At 38.4% G+C, this 13,967-nt stretch overlaps 1 protein-coding gene across 1 annotated transcript; it reads right to left on the bottom strand.

Moving 5' to 3' along the window:
- Positions 1-5,401: 5,401 nt before the first annotated feature.
- Positions 5,402-13,685, bottom strand: LOC127350626 (uncharacterized). Its single transcript, XM_051377440.1, has 5 exons — positions 13,378-13,685; positions 11,002-11,334; positions 8,703-8,843; positions 7,435-7,490; positions 5,402-7,337 (listed from the first exon to the last, which is right to left on the bottom strand). Exons 1-5 carry the CDS (start codon positions 13,445-13,447, stop codon positions 7,185-7,187), a joined length of 753 nt encoding a protein of 250 aa, XP_051233400.1. The 5' UTR covers positions 13,448-13,685; the 3' UTR covers positions 5,402-7,184.
- Between the last annotated feature and the right edge of the window lie 282 nt (positions 13,686-13,967).

Raw genomic sequence — 13,967 nt, forward strand, 5'->3', positions numbered from 1 at the left:
CTACTGTATAACAAGAAATCTATCATATGCTTTACTTCCCTGTAAAATTAGTGAGGTATCCTTGTGTCTCTTGGGTGTAAAACATGTGAAAAGGAGGCCCAAAGGTTGGACATTGCAGAAAAAGGTTGTGGTTGTGGAAAGACAACACAGATACACATTTTGTGTCCAACCAACCGCTGACACTACAGTGATCACTACTCATAGTTTCATACCTCAGGTGTCTATGTGAACTGAGCAGAAGGTAAAATGAGAATATTTGGGGACAATGAGGGGAAAATCTGAACAAATTATGTGGATTTTCCTCACTGACTTCTGAAACCTTCACATTTTTAGATTCAGGGTAGAGCTTGCTGCTCTTTCTGCTGATGTCAAGTGGAAAACAGCTTCTATGTCAGCCTCACACCTACAGGTCACCACAGTATTAACGCACACAATTTTCCAATACACGCCGCAAAAGATAAGAGGGTTTGTTTCGACTCCTTATCTGATCATTTATTATTAATACATCAGCAAATCACAGCTAAACATGCCTACAACAATATATAAATTGAACGTACAATATTAAATATAAATGTTATCATTTCATACATTAATGTGTTCATGTATTATACCAGATAGCGTGGGCAAAAAATTATATGACAAACTTTCAGCATATTCAAGTTGTCAAGAGAAAACCAGAGTCTGGCTCTGTTATCAGGCTTTAGAAAATCTAGCGTGTGACGGAAGATGTTGGCCAATCACACGTCATTTCAGAGAGAGGGTGTTCCTATTGGCTGTTCTACAAATGCAGATTCGCATGCAACGACCCTTCAGATAGTGATTCTGTGGCGGCAAATGCTTCAGAATGGGGACAGTGGTGCTTGTGTGCGTGTGAGAGAGGGTATGTGTGGTGTTCTGCAGCTGCCTCTGAAGCCTGCGGTGCTCTTCCTTGCATCACTGCCCTGTGGAGTGCTAAGAATAAGAAAGAGGTTTTGCGTAGGTTTGCACAGGTTTTGCCTGCTGCAACCGTAACGCTAATTTTCATCTGCAGTCCCTTTGAAGGACAAACAAGTTTACACATAGCAGTATATGACACACCATGTCAGCAGCGAGTATAGAAAGTAATTACACTAATAATAATAACGAGAAACACTATGGATGCTCAGTGAAACATGTTGAAACAGGTGGCATCTAGAGGTGGAGCTGCAGATTGCAACTCCCCTCCCCTTCCCAAAAGAAACTATGGTAGCCGTGGATCAGGTAGAAACGTGACCCCCCCCCCATTTCTGCCAATAGATCCTCCTAAATGTTACACACTGGACCTTTAAATCAGGCAATTGGACAACCCAAAGGAGCGAAGGAGGCAAACAGGAAGTTGCACAACAAACCAAGGGCTCTGGTGAATGTTCAAAAGATGACTACAGGGATAAGATGATTCTTAAATTTATTAAAGAGAAAAATATATAATTTTTTGTTATACACACATTTGTGTTTCTTTTTATATGATTGCTTTTTTTCCAATTGAATGCTGATTGCTGTCACCAGTTCTGGCTCTTTAGTTGAACTTTGTTTATTATTTTCTGCATTCTTCATTGTTATGTTGCTGTTAGAAGATGCAACAGCTCACAGCACAGTCATGGAAAAGCGAGGTTTGTTTATGAGAAACCTCAGTACAGTAGAGGTGGGTGTTATGTTGTGCAAAGTGCAGGCACATTATTTGCTTGTGACAGTGCATCCAGGCAGCAGCAAACCTGCACACAAAACAAAAAAACAATGAAGTCCAGCTTCACCTCAAAGAAGTGTGAAACGGCAGCTGTTTAATCTACTCAGATATTTCTGTTTTACTTTGCAGAATGAATCGTGCCACATGAATTATAATCCACCCTCCACTCAGAAATGAACTTTGCTTAATTTGACTTCACTTGGATGTTTCTTGATTTGCAAATGATATTATGTGCAGTTTGACACTATAATGCTGTTTTAAAGCCAAACATCTTGTTTGCAGCAGTTAAAATGTTGAAATGATTCAACACAGCAAGAAGGAATCGATATAATTTAAGAATTTATTACTCGCTAATGGAACTTTGTTATGGAAAAAAATTTAAAAATATGAGACCAAAATAGCTGTCCTGAGGGGATCTTTGTCACGGCTGGCATCAAGGATAGGACCTATACGCAGAGGAAGAAATTGCTCACAGGTAGGCAGTCGGGCAGGTATGTAGGTAAAGGTCCAGGTAACATAAAAATAACAGACACTTGAACACAAAAGCAAAAACTAACTGACAAGGGGTAAACATTGGATAAAAAGAGAATGGCAGTGGCTTGAGGAAGTGGAAATGGCAGCAGAGTGGGGCTGTCTTTAATATTTCCTCTCAGGGCCCCACAGTATAACTCATGATGGATCTGCCTGTAGGGCTTGTGAATCAATATTACTTCATGTTGCCTTTAGGTATTTCATTTCATAGTTGTACGGTAGGCTACTGTAGGTTCACATGGAGGATTAAAGATTAAAATAGGAGGTAACAAACTGTTAAAGGGTCCTAAGGGACATCTGCGGAAACAAACACTAGTTCAAATTTAAAAATTTGAAGTTTCAAATGAAATATTACTTTTAATGTCAAATTTACTAACTCCGATGTGATATTTCTACAAGACTGTGTATTGTTTGTTTACTTTCCCCCCGCTACAAAAAAATAGTAATATTGTGGATATTTGTCTCTGTGATCAAGGCCAGAGTCGAAAATTAGTCATTGGGTCCACTGAGCATCCAGGAGCTAGGAGCAGATGAAAGATGTCGCAAAAAAGGACTTAACGTTACCTTCAGGGGCAGAAAGAGGAAAAAGGAAGAAAGAGGAAGAGGAGAAAAAACGACAAGATAAAGGTATGTCTTGGTAATGTAACATTTGGTGTCAAGGAGATTTTGAAAAGTTCCCTGAAATTAGGAAAGTCCCTAATTATTGTTGATATTTTGTTCCAAATACGTAATAATAGCACTACTTCTCTCTTATGGGTCGGTTAGATAGCTTACTATTCAAACAAACCTTGTTGTGTTTGTGTAATACTTTGAATAAGATGATTCTCAGTGTATATATATTATTCTGGGTATGTTGTTTGCAATTGTTTGCTGCAGAGCACAGTAATTTATGTGAGTAAATAAACATATTCCTTTAACATCAACTCCCTATTATGTTTATGTTTTTCATACGTTATATGAAACTTCTATCCTCTGCTCCATCCACTGTGCCCACTGTCCTCTCTGCAACCTCAGCTGTTCCTGGTTAGTTTATTATTATTGGCAGTAATAGAGGGCCCCAAAATCAAATTTTGCTTAAGGCCCCACGGAGGCTTGGGCCGGCCCTGCCCTGTAGACTGGGAATACAGAGCACCCAGCCCACTATACTGTACATGGCAGTGTGATTATTTTGCGTTTAGCCCAAGAAACTCTGCAATATTTCCTTAGTACTACCTGGCCCCGGTTTGCTGTGCGTCACTTAGTTTGTTCTAATTAGATTCAACAAGATACAACATTAGGTAAACATGGACTCAAGTCAGACTCTAAACACTTCGCTCACTCAGGACTCGCCAATGGCTTGTGTTGCTAAAACTAGGTGGTGGTACCATTTAGCATTGCTGGAGACATCCATTTTCAATGCTTTTAAAAAGCTCTCTCTGTGTTACAAAGTGATTCTCTATATATAGTTAGTTTCCCTGTGGAGGAGAATGGGGAGAGAGTTTTGTTTCAGGTTAGGCGAGGGGTGGGCGATATATATCGTTTGTGATAATATCGTCATTGTTGTTTTGACGATGTGCAAATTTCCATTATCGAGTATTTAAATTACTTTGCCAAAAATATTGAAACGCACACGGAAACTCCTCACATCCACTTAATACACAGTGCAGCAACGCTCTCTACAGCATGGCAGGATTCAGTCACATGATGTGATCACATGACCTCTCGCTAGCATCCTCCTTGCAACAGTTTAGCAGCGCGTTGTGATGGTAGAGAGAAAATGCAAGCACCTCCAGTCCCTGAAGCTACCGGTACTTCAGATGATTTAGTGCCAATACAAATCCTATGAGCTTCAGCGTTCAGCGTTCAGAGCCTTCAGCAGTAAAAAGATGTCAGCGGAGACGGTTTTTAGCACAGCGCTCAGAGCGCTTCAAGTTGAAATGTTCAACTTTTAACACAGCTGGGCGTTCGGAAAATGAGTTTTTGAGCGCTCTCAGTGCTAAAAACACGTTTGGTGGACACAAGTCCTAACTCAGACAATTCCAATCACATTTTAAAGGATATCGACTGATTATCGTTATCGCCAAAATCCCCAAAAATATCGAGATATTATTTTTTGCTCATATCGCCCACCCCTAGGTTAGGCATGTCCTTTAAGTAAGTGGTGTACGTTGGTTAGCGGCCATCCTCGCTGACGTTCAAGCAACTACTTTGCTTTTAGAAATCCCTGTGATAGCTCCGATTGTCTGGTATCGTGAGACTAAGGTTAAACATAATATCAACTGCAATAATGACTAATGTTTTCAGCTAATATTTTATATTATAATTATATGGTAGTTGTGCATGTTGTCAGTTTTAAGCTTTTATACTGGTCTGTGATTGTTGTAACTCGCATGATTTTTTGTTTCCATTGTCAGGTGACTATAAGAAATATCAGATTGAGGGAAACGGATGAGCTTTCTGGGGTTTACCCCTCTTCTACATACCTGGGCTGTCAGAGAAAATGACTGGCCACTCATTTAGTTTTTTTACTTTTACTTTTTTCCTTATGTGGGCCGCTTATCCAGTTTTCTCATGAAATGAAACTCATTTAGCTGTATCAGCACAAACCTCAACCCAAAACTATTGCCTAAGGCCACCATGAGCCACACCGCAACAGTGCAGACTTCAGCCTTTTTGGGGGCTTCAAGTAAAATCGAAAGTACGAATTGTACAGACCTTGCAGCGTTCATACCAAGGTTTCATAAATGCTGAACTAGCATATGTATCTGGGAAAATTTGTGGCTGCATGAAAACAACCCTGTTAGTATGGAGGATCAGTGCTGTATGATTTTACGTTACCGAAGGTTAAGTAAGGCCACGTCAGGTTAGCAACACTTGCGCCACAATGAAGAGTGGTCTTTAAGCTCCACCTGCTTGAAGCAACTGAACCAGTACGATTATTTCTGCCTGAAGAGCAGCTTTAACTCTGTCACTGAAACCACATGCAGACAAAGGCACTTTATTCAGGACACCAACAATTTCACAAGCTGAGCATGTTGTTATACTGTTTTTTTATATAACTAAAACCCGGTGTGGAGCTGCAATGTGTTTTTATGTAAATTTAAACACTGCCTTGCACATGCACTACTGCTATATTTTGTTTATATCTGTTATTTACATTGATCCAACCCTGATAAACAAAGGACAGTATTTACGCACATAAAAATAAAGTTTATTGCTATATTTCGACATTCATTGCTAAAATAATGTGTGCATTTAAAGAAACAGTTCAGTAGTTTGTGAAATAACAACACCTGACAGGACAAGAACCTTCATAACTTTACTTTTTGCTATTTTACCAACAAGATTATCAGAGCAGAGAAGAAACTTGAGTCTTTGTACAGTTGTGTGCCATTGTACCCACAACAAAAAACCACATCATCATCACCATCATCTACTAGCTTGGCAGATTATTTTCCTTTCTGAGAAACACCCAACATCAAGGCTGAATAATAAACGGTGAACAGATATGTTGGGTGAGTTTACATAATACATGAATAACACACATTAATGATATCAATATGTGGCATTGAGAACATAAATCAATACTTTGTCTGTCAAATATATAAAAACATCAATAAGCACCTGCCAGAAGAGAACTTTAGAGGACATGCAGTGGAAAATGGTAGCGAGATAGTGTCAGTTGTTTTTTTGTGTAAAACTGGTGTGACACGTCAAACTGTCACTCTACAGTCAATGGAAAAATCACAAATGTTATATGTGAATATACAGTACTGTTGAGGTGGTAGCAGACCTTTAATCTATAAATAAAAAGTCACCATTTCCTAAAACGGTTTCATTTCACTCAAGATTCTTAGTTTTGTTTATTTTAACATCGGAAAAGTGATGAGTCAAAACTGTGATAAATGCAACGTTGAAGAGAACCACAGACAGAAAAGATGAACTGTACCCAACTACTTACTAAACCTGAAACTCAGGCAGTGTGTAAAGATATTACATCTACTTGCAGAAGATACAAATATTAATAAACAAGTCATAGTTGTCATGACAGCAAAGCACTAAAGTTCATGTCAGATATAAATGTCACTGAGCTTTAAAGACTAATGGTCTCTGATTACCTGAATAATTATCATAATAACTTGTCATCCGCCATCACTTTACACCCTCAATCTGGAGACTGTGTTAGCCACAGGTGGCTTAAAGGATAAGCCTGACCTAATTCTAGATTTTTATTTTCAACAAATCCCATGAAAAGACTAACAAAACCAAGTGTGGTTTTTAGTACTGGTATATGTTACTCAAACAGGAATAAATAGTGCATTTTTAGTGGAGTATTAATACACATTTGGTGCTCCAGTGAGTATTTACAGCAGCAGGATGGTGAATGTGGGATTTAAATCAAACTACAGTGCATTGATCATAATAAAGGAACATGTCTGATCTGTGGCTCAATAATGTGCATTTGGGCAACAATGGAGTTCTGTGCCACAGAGGAATAAGATATATCAGACTCTGGATGCACAGGAAATGCTAGCAGGATACATTCATTGTTGGTTTTAGTCTTTTTATGGCATTCGTTAAAAACACATAATCACACCAGATTTAAAGGGTTTAGTGGCCAGATGATCCTGAGACAAATAAAGAGCAAACATAAACCAAAAAGAAATCGAAAAGTTCTTACTGTAAATTGTGTAGGTTTGTGGTTTGCCACAGCTACTGTCTCAACATTTCAATCTCGAGACCACTAAGAACGAAGTGACACCTACATATGCTTAAGACCCATGCAGCAACAGTGACTCTCCCCCTCCAAACTCTTCTGCTCATTATTGTAAAGAGCTGACAGGCTAAGAGGGTTCATCATTGTTTTTATGAAAAGTATTTATCATACTTTACAAGAAATATATTTTAAGATTATATAAGTCATCTTGCACTCAAACCAAAGAAGACCAGCTGCTTTGCGAATAGCTGCATGTCACACACTTCTCTTTTCTGTGAGATAACTGACAGCAGCATACTCTGTATCACTTGGGTTTATCTCCAAAATTGTTGGAGGTCTCTTGGGAAAGTCCAGGACGCTGTAGATCACTGACTGTCCAGGCACATTCTTGGACTCCTCAAGTGTTTCCTGCAAAGACAGCCAGAGTCAAGCTGAAGAATTACCGTTTTGAATCCTTTGACATTTGCATATTTAAAGACGGGGAAAGATGAGTGTGTTCTCTTACTTGAGTTGTGGGATTAGAGCTCTGTTGTTGTGGTGGTGGTGGTTGCTGTTGGTTGTCTGTATGAGAAGCAAAACGGAGAAATATTGAGTCAGGCAGGCAATTAATCAACCTAATCATGCAAGATGTGTGGATTTGATGTACCACTGATCAACATCTATGTTTTGTCATGAAGTCTGTACTGCTTAACAACCACATCTGTGATATCGCTGGAGATGCTGCGAGGCGTACAGTTTGTCCAGCACATAAACCCACAAATTGTTTTTATATTTCTGCCTTTGTACAAAATAAACATACAAGCTACAAAGTGTTAGATGTGGTTTCTTTAGTAGGTGTATTAATACATTAATCAGGTTGAAGGTCATAGCAATGCAACAAACATTTATTTTTATCTCAAATCCCTTGAAAACATAAACAGATTTTCTGTATATAAAGTTTCCTTTATTATTTGCCATCAACAAGATGCAGAGGAGTACGGTTTATCTCCACCATCTGACAGTTTGCTGAGTTGTTCATCACCCTGCTTGAGCAGCGCTATCTGTGGACAACGGTTGGACTGGGTTAACGTGACATGATACAGGAGTGCACAGTCAGCAAAAGCATGCATTTGTATACACGTACGGGAAATCATCAAGTGTGGTTTCTGAGGTCACGGGGGATGTCAAAATATTTCAAAGAGCCAATGTTCCTACTCAAAGTAGGCCAGAGGGGTTTATCGCTGAAGTGAAAGCGCATTGGTAATAGTGAACAAATAATGCAAGTGTTGTTTTTTTCCACCCACCCCTCTGTGATAGTAGGCACATTTCAATTTGCATGCATAGAAGTAAGTCTTCTTTTGAAAAGCTGTGAATCATCATATGTATCAAAAGGATATGAAACTGCAATCTGGTTTGCATTTTTGAGCATCTTACCACACAACTGCACATTTTTTCCACAGAATAACAATTATTCTTCTCACCTTCACTTTGTTAGCTTGAAAAATTTTGAAAATATAGTCCAAAACCGATCATTTATATATTAAATGTCAACTGGTTCTGGGATTAAATGAATCCCAGTGGTAATTTACATCTAATCTTGTATTAAAATGTCATTGTTTATCAGGTCAAACATAAAGATTATATTTTAAATTTTAAAAATTCAGCTGAATAAAGAATGAAAATAAGCTTAAATTCATATTTTAGGTATTAAAAGTCAATAAGTCAATATTGTGACACAAAATAATATCCCTGACAAGTGAATCAAGAAGGGTATAGGACGGCAAGGTTCACTACCTTTGGTTCTCACGAGACACCAGATTAAACCTGGTAGTATGGCAGCCAGCAGCACTACAGGTGAAACCACAAGGACAGTGACGATGAGAGAGGAACTTCCACTGTCTTCAGGTATTGGTGTGTTACTCTGCATAGGAGGAACTGTAGGAGTTAAAAGGAAATTATGAAAATATACACTCAGTAGTACCATGGCAATAATTGTTCAAAATATACTGAATTACCGTATATATCTCAATGGAAACTGTAGTGTTTGACTACATTTTTCCAGTACGATTAATGCAGTATAATCATATTTTATTATATGATATAAAGTTGGCAGTAAAGATAAGACTAACTAATCATGAGCTATAACTAGATTGGACACTAATACACTGTGGAGTGCCAAATGGCATTTCTGATGTGGGCCGATAAGAAGGTGTAGCAGCTCTAAGTAATCATTATTAGATAGTTTTCTTATCGTCAACAATCATGAAAAGACAAATAATACATTAGTCCATCCCTCACATTTCCTGACCTCAATTGTAAGTAAATTCCTTCTTCTTAAAGATGTAAATATTTTTAAATACTCACAAAAATATATGTGGAAAAAAAGCCACCAATAGCTTGAAATTTGTGGTTTAGAGTGAAATGTCATAAACTTTGGTTTATGACCAAACACCTGCAAAACTAATGAAATCCCCATCAACCTCAGCTTTGTGTTATGTGCTTAGTACAGCACGCTCACACACTAAGCTGAGAAAGTGAACAGTGCACCTGCTTAATATCAGTATCTTACAGCAGCAGTTGAATTCAGGGGTGACTTCAAACCAACACTAAAGTGACAAAAACTGCGGTACTGCAAACGGGCCACTTGAGGTCGGCTACAGAATTGAGTCAATCTCCATAAAGCCTCGGATTAAAATCCCCAAATTTACATCACATGTTTACAGCCTGGTACAAAAAATGGTTTTGGTCTCTATAGCTCTATAACTGTTTTTATATAACTCACCTGTTTAAATTAAAGGCTTAAAGATGGATGTTATATATACTGTCAATGGTTATGCATGATTAAGGACATGGCCGCTATGAGTGACAGGTGGGTGCCATCACAGGTGTTTTCAGTAACCTTCATTCAGCCCACTTCAGCTCCACCCACGCTCCACATATTTGCCCATTTTTGGATTAGCTAGGAGCCGGCAGAGTCAGGACTGCCAAGATAGTAACGGCCAAAGATGACCACACTGAGTTCACAACTGCCCTTCAGACATCAATGGCTGGTGTCATGGAGATGATGTCAATTTTTGATTATACAGTATTAAACAATGTTGATGATATGAGACAATACACCTGTATATTTGTAGGTTTGTGGTCTCTATCATTTTAATATTTCTGATTGCATTAGACCTTTGTGGTCAATATTGCAAATCAATAAGCAGGACTGCTTTATGGCAATATTGTTGTTTTCACTTTGCATCAGTGTGATGAAATGACCGTACCGTATTTCATTTGCTTTTTGTGTTCATGTTTTTACATAAATAGTTTCTTAATAGAAACTCTAGTGGGCACTGAGGAGGTGGAACGAGATGTCCATTAATCCGTCTCAGGGTTGGTGGTTCGATCTCCAGCTCATCCTGTCCACATGTTGAGTGTGTGTGTGTGTGTGTGTGTGTGTGTGTGTGTGTGTGTGTGTGTGTGTGTGTGTGTGTGTGTGTGTGTGTGTGTGCGTGTGTGTGCATGAGACAAGGTAAGTTAAAAAAGTGCAGTCCATTTACTATATCAAGTTACAGTATATATCAGTGTTGCATGTACCATGATAGAAGATTATATCCACAGAGCACATAATAAAGGGATGTCACCCAGTGCAACAATGGAGCTCTATGAAACATTAGAGAAATAATTAGTGATGGTTCAAGCCTTTTTGTTTGCTTTGTTGACAATAAGAAACACATAGAATACAACTAGCCTTATCCTCTAAAAGATGTTGGCCTTATAGGACTGGTAAATATGCACTCTAACACAATGAGACAAACAAACCCTCTCTCTCTGTTTACAGAGGAAGTGAAGGTGGTCGGCGCTGGGTAACTCTGAACACAGTAAGTGAGCACATTGTTGTTCATCTGAAAAAGTTAAAAGAAAGTCAGCTGAATAAATAAGTCAAATGTAGCTAATGACTTTACATTTTTAATGTGTGTAAATCCACCGACCTTGAAAGAAGGTTGTCTTCTTATGGTCACAGACGGACAAAGTGTCCTCCTGTCATACTGATCTGTATTGGTGTAATATTCTGTGTAGTGTAGCTTATAATCATAGAGAGGCCTACCTGTGGTGCTTCTGTTCTCCACTTGGACGACCAGCTGCACCTTATCACTTTCTGTGGGGGGTTCTGAGTCGAACAAACTGGCCCAGTAACTTCCACTGTGATTTAATGTTAGATTCGTAATTTGCCAAGATACAGATTTATTTTGAGGGTCAACGAAAAAATAGTCTCCTTCTATGCCCTGTGTATACTGAAAAATCTTTTGCTCTTCTGTTGGGCTTCGACCTATATAAACCCCCAAAAGACTAGTTTTTTTTAGGCTGACATTAGACATAAATTTGAATTTAAGGATGATGTCGGACCCAAGGTTCCCGGTGAATTTTGTTTGGCTGGAGACTGTATGGAAACAAAACAAGAGATGTGTATGAGTAATGCAATCATTAGAAGCTCTGTCAAATAAAAGCAAAACTTTGTAACTAACAAACTGGGATATAAACGAAGCTGTGACTGCACTCTGGCTGTATAATTATTGCTCTCTGCCTTTGTATTCCTCCCCAGGTTGCAGTAACTGCTCTCGGTTTGTTAATCTGTGGGCTTTACAACCTCTCATTCATCACTCCTACTGCATTACCTGCCAGTGATGGGTCGGTCGCGAACGATCTGGCTCTAAGAGCCGGCTCTTTGAAGTGAACGACGGGAGCCGGCTCCTGATTGGGAGCCGGATCCGGATTTTTTTCCTGTTTTTTGCTGTTAAAGCCGCGTGATTGGTCAAGATGTGTGGCCGCGTCTGTGTAACTACACTGAGCAGGAGGGGTGGGGGGGTTACAGACACACACGGCACAGTGAGCACGTGAACAGGAGGGAGGTAGATGTGAGAGAGGAGAGAACTTGGCGCTAGATAGACAGAGACTACACACTGGAAAGGGGAGGAAAATTAGTGACAGGAAACGTAGTAAAGTTTGGACACATTTGAATGTGACTGTGCAAAGTTAAAAATTTAATATCGAGCAGCTTTTTGTCTAATTGAGATGGGTCTTTGTTTTTGTATTTTATCATTTATTTTTGTAGCACTCTGTTCCATGTTGAGTATCTTAATAAATCCATATGAATAATAAACATTTGATATAATGTATTTACATTAGTAATTCATTTTCCACATAATTTGGTAATAAATTAATTTAAGCAACACAAAATCTGAGGAGCCACTTGGGAGCCGAAAGAACCGGCTCTTTTTAGTGAGCCGAGCCAAAAGAACTGGTTCTCTAAAAAGAGCCAGAATTCCCATCACTATTACCTGCCACAGAGCTAACGCTGACATTATTTCAAGTGAAAGTTAACTGGCAAGATAGCCACTATTAGCTTTAGCAAAGGCTAAAACTAAATTATTGGTCTCAGGCTGTCATCATCAAGCTGTTATCATATCTAAATGAGGAAGTAGTTCAATTCATAAAGAGAGAGTAAAAACCTAGTTAACATAAATATTAGCAGTGCCGGTAGCAGCCCTCTAAGCTTTTGACTTTAGTAGAAATAATGTGATTTAATGTGATTAAACTACCTTAAAATGACATTAAATGTATTAAATGTAATAATAAATCATGTATTATATGTAGGCTGGATATACAGACACGTAGCTAAACAGAGGTAGGCTTACAACTAATTCCTATAAAATGTACTATAAATAATCAAATTAGTTTCAGACTAATTAAAATGTAAAAGAAATGTGACGCTAACACATTTTGTTAGATTTTCTTCTTGCATACAGTGAAGAATATCTACAAGCAATGTGTAATATTTGCATTTTTTATTAGCTATTAATATGCCAATAATGTTTAAGTGATTAATACTAAAGCATCACAACCTTTCAAAATCCTTCACTGTGTTTCAAAGTCTGTTTTCCACGACATGTGAGGACATACAGTATATTATGGACGTAAAATGTTTTATTTGTTAGTATGTCTACAAAGCAAAGTCCTGACACTGACTAAAACATTTAGGATGCTTCCTGTATATCACAACGGTTGCTCAAGTTGTGTAACTACTGTCCCTTACTCTGTATTCTGTCTGTCGTTACAGACTTCACTTATTATAAGCCAGAATCTGTACAAAAGGAAGGGTTTAAAGACATAGGTCTAATTTAAACTCTAGTGGACTTTTTAGCACAGCGTTTCAAACTATTAGAAACCATTCATTTATTTGTATTACCCGATGCACATACAGTGTCTCAGTGAGCTTTACTCTAAATATCTTATAAGATTTCACAATATTACAAAGTTGTCTCAATGCCTTATTAACTCAAACACAAATATCCAATTGTGGCATAATACCATTTAACAATAAGAGGAAGAACACAACAAAAATGAACCTCTAGCAGGTGAAAACCCACAAAACCTCTGATGTCTTTAAGTTTAAAACATCCTCCACCAAAAGAAGACAGCTTACCGTTGAATACCATGTGAGCTGCGACGATCAAAACTAACCCAAGAGGCTTTGTGACGATGTTGTCAACCATGATAGAAGAACTGTGTTGCTTGCAGGCCTGGCGAAATGGCCCTTAAGTCTTTGGTTTCACTGATTTTTATGAGCTGCCTTGGTGTGCTGAATCCTCTGGTTTGATATTTCAACCAAAGTAGCAGTTTGTATGTGCGAGAGGAGGAAACTGTAGACAGGAACTTGTACAAACACCGATTTATCTACCTACGGCATCACAAGCACCTCCTGTAACGGAAGACTTCAAAGAAGTTCATGGACATGTGGTGCAGACTGTGAGGAACTCAGCTGAAGAGGCTGTCACTCAACCATGTGTGTAAATTCAGGAAGAGCAAATGGTTTCCTTCATTTTTTTTTAAGGGACATTTTGTCAACAGTCTGAAAGCTCAGCAAAACGCAATAATAATAAACACGTAAATCCTTGTACTTATATACAAATTAGTACAGCAAGAGTTTGTTTTTAGACTGTTCACTCATGCATGTCTTTTTTTCTCTAAAGGTTTGTTTCGCATGAACTACAAAAAACCCCATGTTTTTCCACC

The sequence above is a fragment of the Dicentrarchus labrax genome, unplaced genomic scaffold, assembly GCF_905237075.1.
Source record: "Dicentrarchus labrax unplaced genomic scaffold, dlabrax2021, whole genome shotgun sequence".
In the NCBI taxonomy this organism is placed as follows: domain Eukaryota; kingdom Metazoa; phylum Chordata; class Actinopteri; family Moronidae; genus Dicentrarchus; species Dicentrarchus labrax.

Excerpts from the sequence above, each read along its gene's own strand:
- LOC127350626 (XM_051377440.1), bottom strand. The coding sequence starts at position 13,447 with ATGGTTGACAACATCGTCACAAAGCCTCTTGGGTTAGTTTTGATCGTC. Across the intron at positions 8,844-11,001 it reads GGAGAACAGAAGCACCACAG|TTCCTCCTATGCAGAGTAAC; the intron begins GTAGGCCTCTCT and ends TAACTCCTACAG. Across the intron at positions 7,338-7,434 it reads GCTCTAATCCCACAACTCAA|GAAACACTTGAGGAGTCCAA; the intron begins GTAAGAGAACAC and ends CTGTCTTTGCAG.